The sequence below is a fragment of the Neopsephotus bourkii genome, unplaced genomic scaffold, assembly GCF_033783945.1.
Source record: "Neopsephotus bourkii isolate Nb327-2 ecotype Australia unplaced genomic scaffold, CSIRO-AGI_Nbou_v1 NB_241, whole genome shotgun sequence".
Classification (NCBI taxonomy): domain Eukaryota; kingdom Metazoa; phylum Chordata; class Aves; order Psittaciformes; family Psittacidae; genus Neopsephotus; species Neopsephotus bourkii.
Window position 1 is genome coordinate 1 of NW_026900751.1, and position 21,676 is coordinate 21,676.

General features: G+C 59.4%; 2 protein-coding genes across 2 annotated transcripts; one reads left to right on the forward strand and one right to left on the reverse strand.

The window, feature by feature from the left end:
- Positions 1–202: 202 nt before the first annotated feature.
- On the reverse strand, positions 203–16,959 carry LOC133208125 (serine/threonine-protein kinase WNK3-like; the record flags this gene model as incomplete). Its single annotated transcript, XM_061345776.1, has 19 exons — positions 16,602–16,959; positions 15,676–15,848; positions 14,244–14,464; positions 13,605–13,762; positions 12,111–12,199; positions 11,809–12,028; positions 9,614–9,791; positions 7,145–7,272; positions 6,867–7,069; positions 5,813–6,774; positions 5,179–5,342; positions 4,958–5,074; positions 4,742–4,852; positions 4,614–4,641; positions 4,452–4,529; positions 2,808–3,154; positions 1,632–1,797; positions 682–728; positions 203–417 (listed from the first exon to the last, which is right to left on the reverse strand). Coding segments are annotated over exons 1-19 (3,926 nt in total), but the record flags the coding sequence as incomplete, so codon positions are not given.
- Positions 16,960–18,029: 1,070 nt separating this feature from the next.
- LOC133208126 (pre-rRNA-processing protein TSR2 homolog) lies at positions 18,030–21,462 on the forward strand. Its single transcript, XM_061345777.1, has 5 exons — positions 18,030–18,155; positions 18,248–18,338; positions 18,788–18,879; positions 20,335–20,547; positions 21,352–21,462. The coding sequence occupies exons 1-5, from the start codon at positions 18,075–18,077 to the stop codon at positions 21,418–21,420; spliced, it is 546 nt and encodes a 181-aa protein (XP_061201761.1). The 5' UTR covers positions 18,030–18,074; the 3' UTR covers positions 21,421–21,462.
- Positions 21,463–21,676: the final 214 nt, after the last annotated feature.

The following is a 21,676-nucleotide window of genomic DNA, read 5'->3' on the forward strand; positions in this document are numbered from 1 at the left end:
CCCCCATTGCCCCCCATTGTCCCCCATTACCCCCCATTACCCCCCATTACCCCCATAACCCCCATTCCCCCCATTACCCCATTGCCCCCCATTGTCCCCCATTGCCCCATTACCCCATTACCCCATTCCCCCCATTGCCCCATTACCCCCCATTACCCCCATTCCCCCATTGCCCCCCATTGTCCCCCTTGCCCCTCCTCACTTCTCCCGCAGGCGCCGCAGCTCCAGGCGCAGGTCCCGGTCCTCGGGGTCCGTGTCCCCATCGCTGCTCATGGGGGACGAGGGGGACCCGGGGGGGCGCGGGGGGGCCCCGGGGGGGTGGGGGGTGCCCCCCGTGCCCCCCCCGCTTTCGCTTTCGGAGCTGGGATCTCCCCATTCGCCTTCACTTTGGGGGGGGGCGGATTCGGGGTGCGGTGGCTGGGGGGGAGATAGGGGGGATGTGGGGTGATGGGGTAATGGGGGGATAGGGATATAGGGGTGATGGGGGGTATAGGGGTGATGGGGGGACAGGGGTGATGGGGGCATAGAGGAGTGATAGGGTTATAGGGGTGATAGGATATAGGGGTGATGGGGGGGTATAGGGGTGATGGGGATATAGGGAAGATAGGGTATAGGGGTGATGGGGGGGTATAGGGGTGGTGGGGGGTAAAGGGCCCCATCATGCACCCCCCAAACACCCACCTGGCAATGACCTGGCCCAGAGTGGTCCCCAAGATCCTGCTGCTCCTCTGTGGGTCGGGGGGGGTCACAAAGGGGGGTCACAAATGGGGGTCACAAAGGGAGTGTAATGAGGGGGGGTCGCAATGGGGGGGTCACAAGGGGGTCTGCTGAGGGATCACAAATGGGGGGGTTACAAAGGGGTCTCTGATGGGGGGGTTAGAATGGGGGGGTCACAAAGGGGGGTTACAATGGGGGGTCAGAAGGGGGTCTTTGATGGGTGGTCACGAATGGGGGGTTACAATGGGGGTTACAATGGGGGGGTTCATAAGGGGGGGTGACAATGGGGGGGTCAAAATGGGGGTCACAATTGGGGCATCGCAATTGGGGGTTGACAATGGGGATTACAATGGGGATCATAATGGGGGTGTCACAAAGGGGGGGTCCCAATGGAGGGGTCACAATGGGGATCACATTGGGGGTGTCACAATGGGGGGGTCCCAATGGGGGGGTCACAATGGAGGGATCAAAATGGGGGTGTCACAAAGGGGGGTCCGAATGAGGGGGTCACAATGAGGTGTTCACAATGGGGGAGTCACAATGGGGATTACAATGGGGGTGTCACAAATGGGGGGTCCCAATGGAGGGGTCACAATGAGGGTCACAATGGGGGGGTCCCAAAGGGGGGGGTCCCAAAGGGGGGTTCCCAAAGGGGGGGTCCCAATGAGGGGGTCACAATGGGGGGTTCCCAAAGGGGGGTTCCCAAAGGGGGGTTCCCAAAGGGGGGGTCCCAATGGGGGGTTCACAATGGGGGTCACAATGAGGGGGTCACAATGAGGGGGTCCCAAAGGGGGGGTCACAATGAGGGGGTCACAATGGGGGGTTCCCAAAGGGGGGTTCCCAAAGGGGGGGTCCCAAAGGGGGGGTCCCAAAGGGGTGTCCCCAATGTGTTCCCGGGGGGGGGGGGGCGGTACCTGCGCGGGGGGGGCTCCCGGCGGGGGGGGGCTGGCGCAGGCGCCGGGCCCAGCTCTTGATGCGGCGGCTCCAGCCCCTCCTGGGCACGGGGCTCTTGAGGCGGGGGCAGCTGAAGCCGAGGGGGAAGGGAGCGCGGGCGGGGGGGGGCTCCGGGTCCCTGGGGGGCTATGGGGGACAGGGAGGGGTTGGGGGGCACCGGGTCCATGGGGGGCTATGGGGGGACAGGGAGGGGTTGGGGTGCGATGGGAGCTGGGGGGCTATGGGGGGACAGGGAGGGGTTGGGCTCTGGGTCCATGGGGGGCTATGGGGGACAGGGAGGGGTTGGGGTGCGCCGGGTCCATGGGGGGCTATGGGGGGACAGGGAGGGGTTGGGGTGCGATGGGAGCTGGAGGGCACCGGGTACATGGGGGGCTATGGGGGACAGGGAGGGGTTGGGGTGCGATGGAGCCTGGGCTCCCGCAGAGATGGGGGGCTATGGGGGGACAGGGAGGGGTTGGGGTGCGCCGGGTCCATGGGGGGCTATGGGGGGACAGGGAGGGGTTGGGGTGCGCCGGGTCCATGGGGGGCTATGGGGGGACAGGGAGGGGTTGGGGTGCACCGGGTCCATGGGGGATGGGGGACAGGGCGGGGTTGGGGGCCCGGGTCCACGGGGGGCTATGGGGGACAGGGAGGGGTTGGGGTGCAATGGGAGCTGGGGACCGGGTCCATGGGGGGGCACCAAGGGGTTGGGGTGTGATGGGAGCTGGGGGTCCGGGGTCCATGGGGGCTATGGGGGGACAGGGAGGGGTTGGGGTGTGATGGGGGCTGGGGGGCACCGGGTCCATGGGGGGCACCAAGGGGTTGGGGTGCGCTGGGAGCTGGGGGGCACCGGGTCCATGGGGGGCACCAAGGGGTTGGGGTGTGATGGGGGCTGGGGGGCTCCGGGTCCATGGGGGGCTATGGGGGGACCCCAAGGGGTTGGGGTGTGATGGGAGCTGGGGGGCACCGGGTCCATGGGGAGCAGCAAGGGGTTGGGGTCCTCTGGGCCTTGGGGGGCACCGCGTCCATGGGGGGACCCCAAGGGGTTGGGGTGCTCTGGGACTCGGGGGGCACCAGGTCCATGGGGGTCTATGGGGGACCCCAAGGGGTTGGGGTTCAGCACTGACCACCCCCATCCCATGGGGCACATCCATTACTGGGGGCCTGGCCCCGATCACCTCCGGTCCTATGGGTCCGGCCTCCTCCTCCCCATGGGTCCCATCCGGCTCCTGGTGCTGGGGGTCCCCGGCTTCGGCCTCGCTGCCCCCCTGCTCCCAGTGCCCCATGGGCTCCCCAGCACTGGGGCCTTGGGGGGCACCGAGCTCCAGGCCTTCGGGGTCCTCCTCCTCTTGGGGTACCCCAAGGCCTCGAGGGCCACCGAGCCCATGGTCTATGGGGCCGGCGGCCTCTGGGCTATGGGGCGTGGGGAGCCCTGCGCCATCCGGCCCCATTGCTGCTGCTTGAGGGCCACCAAGGTCTGAGGTGCCCAGGGCTCGGCGAGGGGCTGCGGGACCCCCAGGACCTGCAGTGGGGGGACCCCAAACCCATTGTGGGATGGGGACCCCAATGTCCCAACCCCATTGATGTCATTGTAGGGTTGGGGACCCCAACGTCCCAACCCCATTGTGGGATGGGGACCCCAATGTCCCAACCCCATTGATGTCATTGTAGGGTTGGGGACCCCAACGTCCCAACCCCATTGATGTCATTGTAGGGTTGGGGACCCCAATGTCCCAACCCCATTGATGTCATTGTAGGGTTGGGGACCCCAACGCCCCAACCCCATTGATGTCATTGTAGGGTTGGGGACCCCAACGCCCCAACCCCATTGATGTCATTGTAGGGTTGGGGACCCCAACGTCCCAACCCCATTGATGTCATTGTAGGGTTGAGGATCCCAATGTCCCGACCCCATTGATGTCATTGTAGGGTTGGGGACCCCAACGTCCCGATCCCATTGATGTCATTGTAGGGTTGAGGACCCCAACGCCCCAACCCCATTGATGTCATTGTAGGGTTGGGGACCCCAACGCCCCAACCCCATTGATGTCATTGTAGGGTTGGGGACCCCAACGTCCACCCAAAACCCACCAACCCCATTGATGTCATTGTAGGGGTGACCCCAGGTCGAGTCCAACCCCATTGATGTCATTGTAGGGTTGGGGACCCAACCAACCCAACCCAATGTCCCAACCCCATTGTGGGATGGGGACCCCAATGTCCCAACCCCATTGATGTCATTGTAGGGTTGAGGACCCCATTATCCCAACCCCATTGATGTTATTGTAGGGTTGAGGACCCCAGTGTCCCGACCCCATTGATGTCATTGTAGGGTTGGGGACCCCATTATCCCAACCCCATTGATGTCATTGTAGGGTTGAGGATCCCAACGCCCCGACCCCATTGATGTCATTGTAGGGTTGAGGACCCCAATGTCCCAACCCCATTGATGTCATTGTAGGTTTGGGGACCCCAACATCCCGACCCCATTGATGTCATTGTAGGGTTGAGGACCCCAACATCCCAACCCCATTGATGTCATTGTAGGGTTGAGGACCCCAATATCCCAACCCCATTGATGTCATTGTAGGGTTGAGGACCCCAACATCCCAACCCCATTGATGTCATTGTAGGTTTGGGGACCCCAACATCCCGACCCCATTGATGTCATTGTAGGGTTGAGGACCCCAGTGCCCCAACCCCATTGATGTCATTGTAGGGTTGAGGACCCCAACGTCCCAACCCCATTGATGTCATTGTAGGGTTGGGGACCCCAATCCCCCCCATGTCCCTTCACCCACCGGTGGCCTCCCGGTTCCTGATGGTTTGATTGATGCAGAACCTCCAGCGACCCACGGGGGACGATTGGGGGGCCCCTTCTATTGTCAATGAAGAGGGGGGAGTGCTCAGATTTGGGGTCCCCCCATTGCCACCCCCATACCCCCCCCTTCCCCATCACTCACCACTCACCACCGGCTCCATCGCTCCAACCTATGGGGAGACCCCATTGGGGTTGGTCAATGGATGGAGGAGGGGGGGATGGGATGGGATGACCCAAATGGGACATTGAAATAGGGGGGATAGGGGGTACCTGGGGGTCCCCATGGGGGGCACCGAGGACCCCCCGCGCCCGCGCCACGATGCCCTTGAGCTCCTCCACAAACTTCTCCCTTTCGGCCTCCAACACGAAGTTGTCCTCAACCTTCATGGGGGGGGGGGGGGTTAAATATTGGGGTGGGGGATGGGATTGGGGGGGTGTTTTGGGGTGTTTTGGGGTGTTTTGGGGTGCAGGGTTTGGGGGGGTCACCATATAAGAAGCGATGTCCTCAGGGGCGTCCCCATCGGCGTCGAACTTGAAGGTCACCATCTTGCAGTCGTGGGTCTCCAGTTGGCACTCGACGGTGTTGTCCCCCGGTGAGGAGACCTGCGTGGAGGTCACTTATGGGGTGTCCATCCCCCCCCCCCCCCTAACCCTGCCCCATAGGGGGCTATGGGGCGCACCCCCCCCTGTCCCTGCCCCACACTGACCTGGAGCGCCGTGAGCTGGAAGCGGGGCCGCGGGCAGGAAGCGCGGCGCTGGCGCCATCGGTCCCCACGGCCACCGGTGTCCGGGGGGGTGGGGGAGGCCTCGGGGGTGCGCAGGGAGGGGGAGGGGTCCGGGGGGGCCAGGGGGGGTCGGGGGGGGGTGGGAGGGGGGTGGAGGTGGGGGGTGGGGGGGGGGGGGGATCTCTATGGGGGGTGGGATGAGGGATGGAGGTGGGGGCATCCCTGTGGATGGGGGCATCTCCATGGGTGGGGGCATCTCCATGGTTGGGGGCATCCCTGTGGATGGGGGCATCCCTATGGATGGGGGCATCCCTATGGATGGGGGCATCTCCATGGGTGGGGCTATCCCTGTGGATGGGGGCATCCCTATGGATGGGGGCATCTCCATGGGTGGGGGCATCTCCATGGTTGGGGGCATCCCTGTGGATGGGGGGATCCCTATGGATTGGGGCATCCCTATGGATGGGGGCATCTCCATGGTTGGGGGCATCCCTATGGATTGGGGCATCCCTATGGATGGAGGCATCCCTATGGATGGGGGCATCTCCATGGTTGGGGGCATCCCTGTGGATGGGGGGATCCCTGTGGATGGGGGCATCCCTATGGGTGGTGGCACCCCTTGAGGTGGTGGCATCTCCATGGTTGGAGCCATCTCCATAGGTGGTGGAATCCCTATGGATGGGGGCATCTCCATGGTTGGTGGCACCCCAGATGGAGGTGGCATCCCTGGACCCGGTGGCATCCCAATGGACGGCGGCATGGCTGAGGAAGGTGGCATCCCAACGGCAGACGGCATCTCCATGGTTGGTGGCATCCCTGGGGCTGGTGGCATCCCTTGGGATGGGGGTATCCCAATGGGTGCTGGCATCCCAATAGGGGCTGGCATCTCCATGGGTGGCGGCATCACTTGGGCTGGTCCCATCCCCATCGCTGGTGGCATCCCTGGCCCTGGTGGCATCCCAATGGATGCTGGTGGCATTCCAGGTAGAGCCGGTGCCATCCCCATCGTTGGTGGCATCTCTGGACCACCTTGGCCTGGTGGCTTCCCACTTGGTGCTGGCATCCCCAGGGCTGGTGGCAACCCTGGGGCTGATGGCATCGTGGTACCCGATGGTGGCATCCCAGTAACTGGTGGCATCCCGGTACCTGATGGTGGCATAGTGGTACCCAATGGTGGCATCCCAGTAACTGGTGGCATCCCTGGGGCTGGTGGCATCCCAGTACCCAATGGCGGCATCCCAGTACCTGGTGGTGGCATCGTGGTACCTGATGGTGGCATCCCGGTACCCAATGGTGGCATCCCTGGGGCTGGTGGCATCCCGGTACCTGATGGTGGCATCCCGGTACCCAATGATGGCATCCCGGTAGCTGGTGGCATCCCTGGGGCTGATGGCATCCCAGTACCCAATGGTGGCATCCCGGTACCTGATGGTGGCATCCCGGTACCTGGTGGCATCACTGGGGCTGGTGGCATCCCAGTACCCAATGGTGGCATCCCGGTACCCAATGGTGGCATCCCGGTACCTGGTGGCATCACTGGGGCTGGTGGCATCCCGGTACCTGGTGGCATCGTGGTACCTGATGGTGGCATCGTGGTACCCAATGGTGGCACCCCAGTACCCAATGGTGGCATCCCGGTACCTGGTGGTGGCATCCCAGTACCCAATGGCAGCACCCCAGTACCCAATGCTGCCATTCCAATACCTGCAGGTGCCATCCCAGGCCCTGGTGCCCCCGGTGCCGGTTGTGGCCGTGCCACCCCCATGGGTGCCATCCCCCAGCTCCGCGTCACCCCCAGTTCCCCGTCCCCAGTGGGGGGCTCCAGCCCCACCACGGTGGCACCTCCGGTGACGTCCATCGATGTCCCCTCCACCTATGGGGCAAAGCAGGGCAATGGGACCTGACCCCCTTGTCCCCACCCCACGGCGCCGGCGCAACCGGGACCCACCTGCAATGGGACGTGGGGGGCGCAAGGAGGGGGTGCCCCATCTTGGGGGGGGCCTGGTTGGTAGCACCCAAGGGGACCACGGCTGCTGGTGGCATCTGCCATGGGTCCGGTGTCCGAGAGCCCCTCGGCTGCTGAGGGGCAGCCAAGGGGTGAGCGGTGATGGGAGACCACCAGGCATGGGGTGGGCAATGGGGGCTCAATGGGGTGGGCAATGGGGGTTCAATGGGGTGGGCAATGGGGGTCCAATGGGGTGGGCAATGGGGGTCCCATGGGGTGGGCAATGGGGGCTCAATGGGTTGGGCAATGGGGAGCCCATAGGGTGGGCAATGGGGGTTCAGTGGGGTGGGCAATGGGGGCTCAATGGGGTGGGCAATGGGGGCTCAATGGGGTGGGCAATGGGGGTTCAGTGGGGTGGGCAATGGGGGCTCAATGGGGTGGGCAATGGGGGCTCAGTGGGGTGGGCAATGGGGGCTCAATGGGGTGGGCAATGGGGGCTCAATGGGATGGGCAATGGGGGTCCAATGGGGTGGGTAATGGGGGCTCAATGGGGTGGGCAATGGGGGTCCCATGGGGTGGGCAATAGGGGTCCCATGGGGTAGGCAATGGGGGTCCCATAGGGTGGGAAATGGGAGCTCCATCGGGTGGACAATGGATGTCCCATAGGGTGGTCAATGGGGATCCCATAGGTGGTCAATGGGGATCCCACGGGTTGTCCAATGGATGTTCCACAGGATGGCCAATGGGGATCCCATAGGGTGGGCAATGGGGATCCCATGGTGTGGGCAATGGGGATCCCACGGGATGTCCAATGGATGTCCATGGTGTGGCCAATGGGGATCCCACGGGATGTCCAATGGCTGTCCATGGTGTGGCCAATGGGGATCCCACGGGATGGCCAATGGATGTCCATAGTGTGGCCAATGGGGATCCCATGGGATGTCCAATGGATGTCCATAGTGTGGTCAATGGGGATCCCACGGGATGGCCAATGGATGTCCATAGTGTGGCCAATGGGGATCCCATGGGATGTCCAATGGCTGTCCATGGTGTGGGCAATGGGGATCCCATGGGATGGCCAATGGATGTCCCATAGGATGGCCAATGGGGATCCCATAGGGTGGTCAATGGGGATCCCATGGGGTGGCCAATGGGGATCCCACGGGATGTCCAATGGCTGTCCATGGTGTGGGCAATGGGGATCCCACGGGATGTCCAATGGATGTCCATGGTGTGGCCAATGGGGATCCCACGGGATGTCCAATGGATGTCCATGGTGTGGCCAATGGGGATCCCACGGGATGTCCAATGGATGTCCATGGTGTGGCCAATGGGGATCCCATGGTGTGGCCAATGGTGATCCCACGGGATGGCCAATGGATGTCCATGGCGTGGGCAATGGGGATCCCACGGGATGTCCAATGGCTGTCCATGGTGTGGTCAATGGGGATCCCACGGGATGGCCAATGGATGTCCATGGTGTGGCCAATGGGGATCCCATGGTGTGGCCAATGGGGATCCCACGGGATGTCCAATGGCTGTCCATGGTGTGGCCAATGGGGATCCCACGGGATGTCCAATGGATGTCCATGGTGTGGTCAATGGGGATCCCATGGGATGGCCAATGGATGTCCATGGTGTGGGCAATGGGGATCCCACGGGATGTCCAATGGATGTCCATGGTGTGGGCAATGGGGATCCCATGGGATGTCCAATGGATGTCCATGGTGTGGGCAATGGGGATCCCACGGGATGCCCAATGGATGTCCATAGTGTGGGCAATGGGGATCCCACGGGATGTCCAATGGCTGTCCATGGTGTGGGCAATGGGGATCCCATGGGATGTCCAATGGATGTCCATGGTGTGGGCAATGGGGATCCCATGGGGTGTCCAATGGGGATCCCACGGGATGTCCAATGGATGTCCATGGTGTGGCCAATGGGGATCCCACGGGATGTCCAATGGATGTGCATAGTGTGGCCAATGGGGATCCCACGGGATGTCCAATGGATGTCCATAGTGTGGGCAATGGGGATCCCACGGGATGGCCAATGGAGGTCCCATAGGGTGGCCAATGGGGATCCCATGGTGTGGGCAATGGGGATCCCACGGGGTGTCCAATGGATGTCCATGGTGTGGGCAATGGGGATCCCACGGGATATCCAATGGATGTCCATGGTGTGGGCAATGGGGATCCCACGGGATGTCCAATGGATGTCCATAGTGTGGGCAATGGGGATCCCACGGGATGGCCAATGGAGGTCCCATAGGGTGGCCAATGGATGTCCATGGTGTGGGCAATGGGGATCCCACGGGATGTCCAATGGCTGTCCATAGTGTGGGCAATGGGGATCCCACGGGATGTCCAATGGCTGTCCATGGTGTGGCCAATGGGGATCCCATGGGGTGTCCAATGGGGATCCCACGGGATGGCCAATGGCTGTCCATGGCGTACCCCATGCGGCTCTCACCGTGCTGCCGCAGCAGCTGCTGCCGTACGTGCTGATCCACCTCGGTGTCCTCGCTCTCGGGGGGACCCCGACCCTCGGCCTGCTTCCGCTCCCGGCTCCTCCGCACCACGGCCAAGCGGTCCCGGATGGATTTGGCCACGGCCTTGGAGTCGCTCTCATGGAAGAAGCCGGATTTCACCTGGTACAAGGGGAAGCAATGGGAAAGGGGGTTCAGCACCAAGGACAGCGGCAACCGATGGGGGCGGTGGGAGGGGCATTGGGATGGAAGGGTCCCAGATGAGGTTGATGCTCCCAATGAAGGGTTTATGGGTGTATTTATGGGTGCCATTGGCTCTGGAAGGGTTCAAGATGAGGTTGAGGCTCCCAATGAAGGGTTTATGGGTGTATTTATGGGTGCCATTGGCTCTGGAAGGGTTCAAGATGAGGTTGATGCTCCCAATGAAGGGTTTATGGGTGTATTTATGGGTGCCATTGGCTTTGGAAGGGTCCCAGATGAGGTTGATGCTCCCAATGAAGGGTTTATGGGTGTATTTATGGGTGCCATTGGCTTTGGAAGGGTCCCAGATGAGGTTGAGGCTCCCAATGAAGGGTTTATGGGTGTATTTATGGGTGCCATTGGCTTTGGAAGGGTCCCAGATGAGGTTGATGCTCCCAATGAAGGGTTTATGGGTGTATTTATGGGTGCCATTGGCTCTGGAAGGGTTCAAGATGAGGTTGAGGATCCCAAGGAAGGGTTTATGGGTGTATTTATGGGTGCCATTTGCTTTAGGAGGGTCCCAGATGAGGTTGAGGCTCCCAATGAAGGGTTTATGGGTGTATTTATGGGTGCCATTGGCTTTGGAAGGGTTCAAGATGAGGTTGAGGACCCCAATGAAGGGTTTATGGGTGTATTTATGGGTGCCATTGGCTTTGGAAGGTTCCCAGATGAGGTTGAGGACCCCAATGAAGGGTTTATGGGTGTATTTATGGGTGCCATTGGCTTTGGAAGGGTTCAAGATGAGGTTGAGGCTCCCAATGAAGGGTTTATGTGTGTATTTATGGGTGCCATTGGCTCTGGAAGGGTTCAAGATGAGGTTGATGCTCCCAATGAAGGGTTTATGGGTGTATTTATGGGTGCCATTGGCTTTGGAAGGGTTCAAGATGGGGTTGAGGCTCCCAATGAAGGATTTATGGGTGTATTTATGGGTGCCATTGGCTTTGGAAGGGTTCAAGATGAGGTTGAGGCTCCCAATGAAGGGTTTATGGGTGTATTTATGGGTGCCATTGGCTTTGGAAGGGTCCCAGATGAGGTTGATGCTCCCAATGAAGGGTTTATGGGTGTATTTATGGGTGCCATTGGCTTTGGAAGGGTTCAAGATGGGGTTGAGGCTCCCAATGAAGGGTTTATGGGTGTATTTATGGGTGCCATTGGCTTTGGAAGGGTCCCAGATGAGGTTGAGGCTCCCAATGAAGGGTTTATGGGTGTATTTATGGGTGCCATTGGCTTTGGGAGGGTTCAAGATGGGGTTGAGGCTCCCAATGAAGGGTTTATGGGTGTATTTATGGGTGCCATTGGCTTTGGAAGGGTTCAAGATGAGGTTGAGCCTCCCAATGAAGGGTTTATGGGTGTATTTATGGGTGCCATTGGCTTTGGAAGGGTCCCAGATGAGGTTGATGCTCCCAATGAAGTGTTTATGGGTGTATTTATGGGTGCCATTGGCTCTGAAAGGGTTCAAGATGAGGTTGAGGCTCCCAATGAAGGGTTTATGGGTGTATTTATGGGTGCCATTGGCTCTGGAAGGGTTCAAGGGGAGGTTGAGGACCCCAATGAAGGGTTTATGGGTGTATTTATGGGTGCCATTGGCTTTGGAAGGGTCCCAGATGAGGTTGAGGACCCCAATGAAGGGTTTATGGGTGTATTTATGGGTGCCATTGGCTTTGGAAGGGTCCCAGATGAGGTTGATGCTCCCATTGAAGGGTTTATGGGTGTATTTATGGGTGCCATTGGCTTTAGAAGGGTTCAAGATGAGGTTGATGCTCCCAATGAAGGGTTTATGGGTGTATTTATGGGTGCCATTGGCTTTGTAATAGGTTCCAGCTCCTGAAGGACCAACCTCAACCATTATGGACCTTCAGGGGAGGCTGAAGCCAACCTGACGCCACCAACCCCACTGATGTTCTCCCTTGCCCCACGGAGTTCCCCATCCCCCCCTCACCATCTCATAGGCCACCTCCTCGGGGACATCGGCCTCCAGGTTGAAGCTGAACTCGATGGCTTCGTTGTCCTTGTGCTTGCCCTTGAGCTTCTTGGGGTCCTCCACCCAGAGGCGCAGCGCGAGGCAGGGCTCGGGCCCCACCGCCTCCTCGGCCAGCTCCACGCGCAGCCCCGTGTCCTCGGCGAAGAACGCGTGGTTCAGCAGGTCCCTGATGGACAACCTGGGGGGGGCCGGGGTGCGCTCAGCACCCCCATGGGAACGGGGGACCCAAGGACCCTCATAGAGAGGGGGTCATCGCCCACCTCTCGGCCTTGTTCTGCCGGATGCAGCCCTCGATGATGTCCCGCACCTCCGGGTCGGTCACCTTGGAGAAGCTGGCTGGTTTGATGCCCTGTGGTGGGGGGGGAACCGGTGCGGTGGGGACAGCACCGGGATGGGGGCACCGCGGGGATGATGTCACCGGCACAATGATGATGGGACCACTGTGATGATGCTATGGTGGTGAAGATGCCACCACAATGATGATGGGACCACAGTGATGATGCTATGATGGTGAAGATGCCACCACAATGATGATGGGACCCTCGTGATGATGTTATGGTGGTGAAGATGCCACCACAATGATGATGGGACCACTGTGATGATGCTATGGTGGTGAAGATGCCACCACAATGACGATGGCACCACCGTGATGATGCTATGGTGGTGAAGATGCCACCACAATGATGATGGGACCACAGTGATGATGCTATGATGGTGAAGATGCCACCACAATGATGATGGGACCCTCGTGATGATGTTATGGTGGTGAAGATGCCACCACAATGATGATGGGACCACTGTGATGATGCTATGGTGGTGAAGATGCCACCACAATGACGATGGCACCACCGTGATGATGCTATGGTGGTGAAGATGCCACCACAATGATGATGGGACCACAGTGATGATGCTATGGTGGTGAAGATGCCACCACAATGATGATGGGACCACTGTGATGATGCTATGGTGGTGAAGATGCCACCACAATGATGATGGCACCACCGTGATGATGCTATGGTGGTGAAGATGCCACCACAATGACGATGGCACCACTGTGATGATGCTATGGTGGTGAAGATGCCACCACAATGACGATGGCACCACCGTGATGATGCTATGGTGGTGAAGATGCCACCACAAGGATGGTGGAACCATAATGATGATGCTATGGTGGTGAAGGTGCCACCACAATGACGATGGGACCACTGTGATGATGCTATGGTGGTGAAGATGCCACCACAATGACGATGGCACCACCGTGATGATGCTATGGTGGTGAAGATGCCACCACAATGATGATGGGACCACTGTGATGATGCTATGGTGGTGAGGATGCCACCACAATGACGATGGCACCACCGTGATGATGCTATGGTGGTGAAGATGCCCCCACAATGATGATGGAACCACCGTGATGATGCTATGGTAGTGAAGATGCCACCACAACGACGATGGCACCACCGTGATGATGCTATGGTAGTGAAGATACCATCACAATGATGATGGCACCACCATGATGATGCCACCACCATGATGCCACCACCACCACCACGATGATGCCACCACGATGACACCAACACCAAGATGACACCAGTACAATGCCAACGCCAATGCAACGACGATGCCACCATGGTAACGCTACCGTGACCATGACGCTACCACCACCACGATGCCACCACGACCATGACGATGCCACCACAATGACGATGCCACCACCATGAGGATGCCCCCCCCACCACCCCCCGGCGACCCACGCTGGTGACTTTGCGGTAGATCTGCGCCGCGTTCTGGCACTCGGAGTAGGGATACTCGGAGGTGCCCATCTCCAGCATGCACATCCCGAAGGCGTAGACGTCCACCGACTCGTCGTAGCGCTCCTCATACATCTCCGGGGCCATGAACTCGGGGGTCCCTATGGGATAGGGGTGGTGAGAGGCAGGAACCCAACACCACCGCCATCACCACCACCACAATCACCAGCACCACTACCACCAACGTCACCACCACCACCATCACCATCACCACCATCACCATCACCACCGCCATCACCACCATCACCACCATCACTATCACCAACACCACCACCATCACTACCACCACCATCACCACCATCACCATCGCCACCACCATCACCATTACCACCACCACCATCACCATCGGCACCAACACCATCACCACCACCACCACCATCACCACCACCACCACCACCTTCACCAACACCATCACCACCATCACCATCACCACCGCCATCACCATCGGCACCATCACCATCACCAACACCAGCATCATTACCATGACCACCACCACCACCACCATCACCACCATCACCACCACCACCACCACCATCACCACCACCCCCCCCCCCCATCACCATTGGGCACACCGGGGCTCACCAATGACGCTCTTGGCAAAGGAGGTCCTCATGAGCGTGGCCAGCCCCAGGTCCCCGATCTTGACGGAGCCGGTGGGGCCCGTGATGAAGATGTTGTCACACTTGAGGTCCCGGTGGATGATGGGGGGGGTCCGCGTGTGCAGGAAGTGGAGCCCCTTCAGGATCTGCCGGCACCAGCTCCGCAGCACCTTGGGCTTCATCACCTTGAACCTCTTGAGGTACCTGGGAGGGGGTCAGGCTCAATGGGAGACCTCAGCCATTGCCCCCATGATGGCTTTGGGGTCTCCTTCTCCTTGGAATTGGGTTCAGGCTCAATGGGAGACCTCAGCCATGGGGTCCAGGATGAATGTGAGGCCTCCTTGTCTATGGAAGTGGGTTCAAGCTCAATGTGAGACCTCAGCCATTGCCCCCATGATGGTTTTGGGGTCTCCTTCTCCTTGGAAGTGGGTTCAGGCTCAATGGGAGACCTCAACCATGGGGTCCATGATGAATTTGGGCTCTCCATGGCATTGTAACTGGGTTCAACCTCAATGTGAGACCTCAACCATGGGGTCCATGATGAGTTTGGGCTCTCCATGGCATTGTAAGTGCGTTCAACCTCAATGTGAGACCTCAAGCATTGCCCCCATGATGGTTTTGGGGTCTCCTTCTCCTTGGAATTGGATTCAAGCTCAATGTGAGACCACAACCATGGGGTCCATGATGACTTTGGGTCCTGCTTAAGGTTCACTCAATGTGGACCTCAACATTGCATGATGTTTGGGGTCTCCTGTCATTGGAAGGGGTTCAACCTCAATGTGAGACCTCAACCATTGCCCCCATGATGAACCTGGGGTATCCTTGTCTTTGGAAAGGGGTTCAAGCTCCATTTGAGGCCTCAACTATTGGGTCCACTATGACTTTGGGCTCTCCTTCTCTTTGGAATTGGGTTCAGGGTCAATCTGAGACCTCAACCATTGGGTCCATGATGAACTTGGGGTATCCTTGTCTTTGGAAGGGGCTCAGGGTCAATGTGAGACCTCAACCATTGGGTCCATGATGAACTTGGGGTATCCTTGTCTTTGGAAGGGGGTTCAGGGTCAATGTGAGACCTCAACCATTGGGTCTATGATGGTTTTGGGGTCTCCTTCCCTTTGGAAGGGGGTTCAGGCTCAATGTGAGACCTCAACCATTGGGTCTATGATGGTTTTGGGGTCTCCTTCCCTTTGGAAGGGGGTTCAGGCTCAATGTGGGACCTCAACCATTGGGTCTATGATGGTTTTGGGGTCTCCTCTATTTGGAAGGGGTTCAGGGTCAATCTGAGACCTCAACCATTGGGTCCATGATGAACTTGGGGCATCCTTGTCTTTGGAAAGGGGTTCAGGCTCAATGTAGGACCTCAACCATTGATGTCCAGGTCCTTCCCACCCCATTCCATGCCCCCCATCACTCACGTCTTGAGGGTGCCCGAGGTCATCAGCTCGGTGACCAGGACAATGCACTTCTTGCCCTTGACCGTGGACTCCCAGGAGTCGTAGAAGCGGACGATGTTGGGGTGCTGCAGCCCCTTGAGCATCTCAGCCTCTTCCTTGAACCTCTGCTGCTCCACCTTGGTCAGCTTGCGGTCCTGGAGGCCATGGCACAACCTCAAACCACCCCATAGGCAAGGAGCATCCCCCTCCCCAATGCAATGGGTGAGCTTTGGCCCACCTCGAAGCTCCGTTGAGTCCCCCATGGAGCATTGAGGGGGCAGGAAGGGGATGGGATTCGTGGGCTGGGGCTCAGTGCCTCCGACATGGGGGTGATGGAGTTGGGAGCATCAGGGATTCATTGGGGTCTCCTTGCCTTGGGAATGGGGTTCAGGGTCCATCTGAGACCTCAACCATGGGGTCCATGATTAATTTGGGGTCTCCTTGTCATTGTAACTGAGTTCAACCTCAATGAGAGACCTCAACCATGGGCTCCATGATGAATTTGGGGTCTCCATGTCATTGTAAGTGGGTTCAACCTCAATCTGAGACCTCAACCATTGGGTCTATGATGACTTTGGTCTCTCCATGTCATTGCAAGTGGGTTCAACCTCAATTTGAGACCTCAAATATTGTGTCCATGATGAGTTTGGGGTCTTTGGAAGTTGGTTCAGGGTCAATCTAAGACCTCAACCATTGAGTCTATGATGACTTTGGGGTCATCAGAAGGGGGGTTCATGCTCAACCTAAGACCTCAACCATTGGGTCCACGCCGCCTTTGGCCCCTCCTTACCTACACAAGCGCATTCACGCTCAACCTAACACCTCAACCATCACCTCCCCCATGACCTCCCAACCCCAACAACCAAACCCCCCCCCCCTTTACCCCCTTACCCCATGCAGGCCCTCACCTGCAGCTCGCACCAGGCCACCTCCACCCAGGTGTCGGTGTCGAAGCCCTTGAAGACGCTCTTGAAGGCGCCGCGGCCCAGCTCGATGTCGAACTTGAGGAACCGCCCCCCCGGCGACGTCGCCACCGCCTTCATCTCCGCCTCCTCCTCCACCTCCTCCCTACCCGGGACCCCCCCACCCCCGGGATCCCCCCCCCGGGGCTCTTGGTCCCCTCCATCACTGGGGGGGCCCCGGTCCTCTTCCAGCAGCTCCACGCTCTTGCGGAAGAAGCGTTTTGGGGGGGATGGGGGGGTTTTGGGGGGGGGCGAGTCCGTGGCCATGGTTGGCTCCTATAGACCTCAATATGGGGGGGGTTGTTCCCCCTATGGAGCTATAGGGGAGTTTGGGGGGAGGGGGGGTCCGCAATGGTGTTTTGGGGGTGTCAGTGGAGGTGGGGGTGGTGTCAGCCCCCCCCCATGGGGGGACCTGTTGGGATAAAGAGGGGTTGTTAAGGGGGGGTTGATCCCCCTATAGAACCTATGGGTGCCTTAAATAAGCAACCCCCCCCCCCAGTTCTATAGGTGCCCTATAGACCCTCTAGGCATTATTTATGTACACATGCATACACACACACATATACCTATATATATACCCCCCCATAGCTCTATACCCTGCCCCCAATAGCCCCTGTGTGCCCCACACCCCCTATAGCCCCCTTATATAAACCCCCAATTGTCTCTATAACCCTTACGCGCCCTACACACTATAGGCCCCCCATTAGCCCCTATATACTCCAATAGCCCCTAAAGCCCCTATGTTCTCCCACCCCCCCATATCCCCTATAGCCCTCATGTGCCCTCTCATCCCCTATAGCCCCCCCCACGTCCTATAGCCCCCGTGCACCCCCTCATCCCCTATAGCTCCCATATCTCCTCTAGCCCCCCCATGCCCCCACACCCCCTTAGAACCGACGCGCACCCCCCAGCCCCTATAGCCCCTATAGAGCCGTTGTTATCCCTTATAGCCCCTATAGAGCCGTTGTTATCCCCTATAGCAGCCCCTGTAGAGCCCTTATCCCCTATAGCAGCCCCTATAGCCCCCATACCCCCCCACCCCTGCGCCCCCATCACCCCCCATTTCCCCCCCCCGCCCCCCCCAGCCCCACCGTCCCGCTCCCCTCCCTCCCCCCGCCCCTCCCGCGCACCTGCGTCACGTGACCGCGGCCGCGGGGGGGCTGCCGGGAGCTGGAGTCCTCTCAGGCCTCCGCCGTTGGCCACGCCCCTCGATCGGGCACTCGGCGCTCGATTGTGGCACCCGGCGTCGGCTCGCTGCGGCCTTCGGCGACGCGATCGATCACTCGGCGCTCGATTGGGCGCAGCGATCGATTATTCGGCGCTCCATTGGTCTCGCCCCCTCTCCTGCGCTTGCGCTCCCTCGCTCGGCGCCCGATCGATCGCTCGGCGCTCGGCCGCGGGCCCTGCGGGGGCGTCGCAATGGCGGCGCCCAGCGCGGAGGAGCGGGCGCTGCTGGAGCGCGGTGTGCGGGCGGTGCTGAGCGGCTGGGCCGCGCTGCAGGTGCGGAACGGGGGGGAACGGGGGAGAACGGGGGTGAGGGGGGGAGGTTGGGGACCCCAAGGCCCACGGGTGACCGTGTCCGTGCCCCGCAGTTGGCCGTGGCGCAGGGCTTCGGGGGCCCACAGAGCCCCGAGAAGGCCGCGTGGTTGGTGGGGGCGGTGCTGGAGTTCCTGAGCCAGAACCGTGAGTGCGGGGGGGGGCGGGGCGGGGGCAATGGGAGAACAACACAAAAACAACACAACAAAGAGGGATGAAGGGAGCTGGGATGGACTGGGAGGCATTGGGGACAGTGGAAGAGGGATGAAGGGCACTGGGATGGACTGGGAGGCATTGGGGCAGTGGAAGAGGGATGAAGGGCACTGGGATGGACTGGGAGGGCATTGGGAGAGGGATGGAGGGCACTGGGATGGACTGGGAGGCATTGGGGGCAGTGGAAGAGGGATGAAGGGCACTGGGATGGACTGGGAGGGCACTGGAATAGAGTGGGGTGAACTGAAAGGGAGTTGAAGGGCACTGGGACGGACTGGGAAGGCACTGGGGGGCACTGGGAGGGGGCTGAGCAGAACTGGGATGCACTGGGAGGGCACTGGGGCTGCCTCCCTCCCAGTATCCCCCTTTCCTCTGCCCCCCAGCTGAACTGGCCGAGGATGAGGTGGAAGATTTCCTGGCCGAGGTCATGGACAATGAGTTCGACACGGCTGTGGAGGATGGCAGCTTGCAGCAGGTACAGCCCAGTATGGACCAGTACAGACCAGTATGGACCAGGAGGCTCCCAGTTCCCCTCCCCCGCTGCCCCAGTACAGTTCAGATCCCCCCCCCCAGGCTCTTCCAAGCATCCTTTAGTGCTCCCAGGCCTCTCTTAGCACCCCCCATCCCTTCTTGGTGCACCCCAGAGCCTCCCAGTATAAACCAGTATAACCAGTAGCCTTCCCGTTCCTCACAAGAAGCGTTCAGGCCCTTCCTGAGTCACTCCCAGTACAGCCCGGTGGATCCCCAGGCCCTTGGTGATGCACTGCAGTGCTCCCATTCCCCTCCCAGTATAAACCAGTTTTCTCACAGTATATCCCAGTCCCACCCCAGTATATCCCAGCGCCTCCCAGTGTATCCCAGTCTCCATCCCTTCTCATTGTATCCCTGCTCTTGCAAGTATATCCTATCCCAATTCCCCCCTATGATTCCCTAGGCCTGTCCCTCCAATGTATCTCACTCCCTTCCCAGTATATCCCAGTCCTTTCCAGTGCACATCTAGTCTATTTCAGGTCCTTCCCAGTTCCCTCATAGCCCCTTCCAATGCCTCCCAGTCTATCCCAGTCCCACCCACTGCCCTTCCAGTATATCCCATTGTATCCCAGCTCTATCCCTGCCTATGCTAGTCCCATCTCAGTGTATCCCAGCCCTATCACATTCTATCCCAGTCTATCCCATACCTATCCTTGTCTATCCCAGTCTATCCCATTGCTATCCCTGTGCATCCCGTTCTATCCCAGTGCTATCCCTGTGCATCCCGTTCTATCCCAGTGCATCTCGTTCTATCCCAGCCCTAGCCCTGTCTATTCCAGCCCTATGCCTGTGTATCCCATTCTATCTGAGTCCGATCCCAGTGTATCCCAGTGCTATCCCATTCTATCCCTGTCTATACCAGTCGCATCCCGGTCCTATCCCATTCTATCCCAGCGCTATCCTTGTCTATCCCAGTGCTATCTCGTTCCATCCCAATCTGTCCCATTCTGTCTAAGCCCTATCCCGTTCTATCCCAGTCCATCCCATTCTATCCCGGTCTATCCCACTCTATCCCATTCTGTCCCAGTCTATCCTAGCCCTATCCCAGTCCATCCCATTCTACACCATTCTATCCCAGTCTACTCCATTCTATCCCAGCACTATCCCTGTCTATCCCAGCGCTATCCCAGTCTATCCCAGCCCTATCCCACTCTATCCCATTCTGTCCCAATCTCTTCTATCCCAGTCTACCCCATTCTATCCCAGCACTATCCCATTCTATCACAGTCTATCCCATTCTATCCCAGCCCTATTCCACTCTATCCCATTCTATCCCATTCTATCCCATTCTATCCCATTCTATCCCATTCCATCCCATTCTATCCCATTCTATCCCATTCTATCCCATTCTATCCCATTCCATCCCATTCCACCCCATTCTATCCCATTCCCCCCGCAGGTGAGCCGGGAGCTGCTGTCTCTGTTCACGCGGGTACGGGAGGGCGACGTGGGGGGGGTGGGGGAGGCGCTGGCGGCCCTGGCCCGGCGTGGCCCCGCCCTCGCCTCCGCGCTGGCCAATGCGCGGCCTGGCCACACCCCCGAGCCCGCCTCTGGCCACGCCCCCGACCCCGCCCCTCAGAGCCCCGGGACCAGCAGTGAGGAGGAGGAAGAGGTAGGGGTGGGTGATGATGTCATAGAATGGGCGGGGTCACTATTGGTGGGTGTGGCCTGTGGTGATGATGTCATTGGGAGAGCGCTGATGATGTCATTATGGGGACCTCAAGATATATGGGGGGAATGGGTTCCCTATGCTGTGTATGGGGTTGATGATGTCATCAAATGGGGTGGGGCATTGGGGGGGGCATGGGTGATGTCATTGAAGGGGGGTGCCCCATTGGGGGGAGGGCAGTAATGACATCATCAAACTGGAGACACACTCCTAGGATGGGGGGGCAGTGATGATGTCACCAAAGGGGTCACACTGATGATGTCACCAAAGGGGTCACACTGATGATGTCACCAAAGGGGTCACACTGATGACGTCACCAAAGGGCTCACACTGATGACGTCACCAAAGGGGTCACACTGATGACGTCACCAAAGGGGTCACACTGATGATGTCACCAAAGGGCTCACACTGATGATGTCACCAAAGGGGTCACCCTGATGATGTCACCAAAGGGGTCACACTGATGATGTCACCGAAGGGGTCACACTGATGATGTCACCAAAGGGGTCACACTGATGATGTCACCAAAGGGGTCACACTGATGATGTCACCAAAGGGGTCACGCTGATGACGTCACCAAAGGGGTCACACTGATGACGTCACCAAAGGGGTCACTCTGATGACGTCACCAAAGGGGTCACACTGATGATGTCACCAAAGGGGTCACGCTGATGACGTCACCAAAGGGGTCACACTGATGACGTCACCAAAGGGGTCACGCTGATGATGTCATCTTCCCCCCCCCAGGCAATGGAGTGCGGGACCCCCCCGGCCCCCCCTGATGGTTGGACCCTGGTGCGGAGGCGACGCCGATGATGGGGGGGGGGAATAAAGAGCCCCCAGTTGGGGGTGCAAGGAGGTGTCAAGGGCGCTTTCTTGGGGGGGGACACAGACCCTATAGAGACCCCCCCCTGCCCTATAGAGGCTCTATAGCCCTGGACCTATAGAGCCCCCCATGCTCCATAGAGACCCTAGGGTCCCTATAGAGCCCTCCCTGCCCCATGCAATCCCTATGGCCCCATAGAGACCCCTGTGACTCTATGGAGGCTGTGTAGCTCCATAACCCCATACC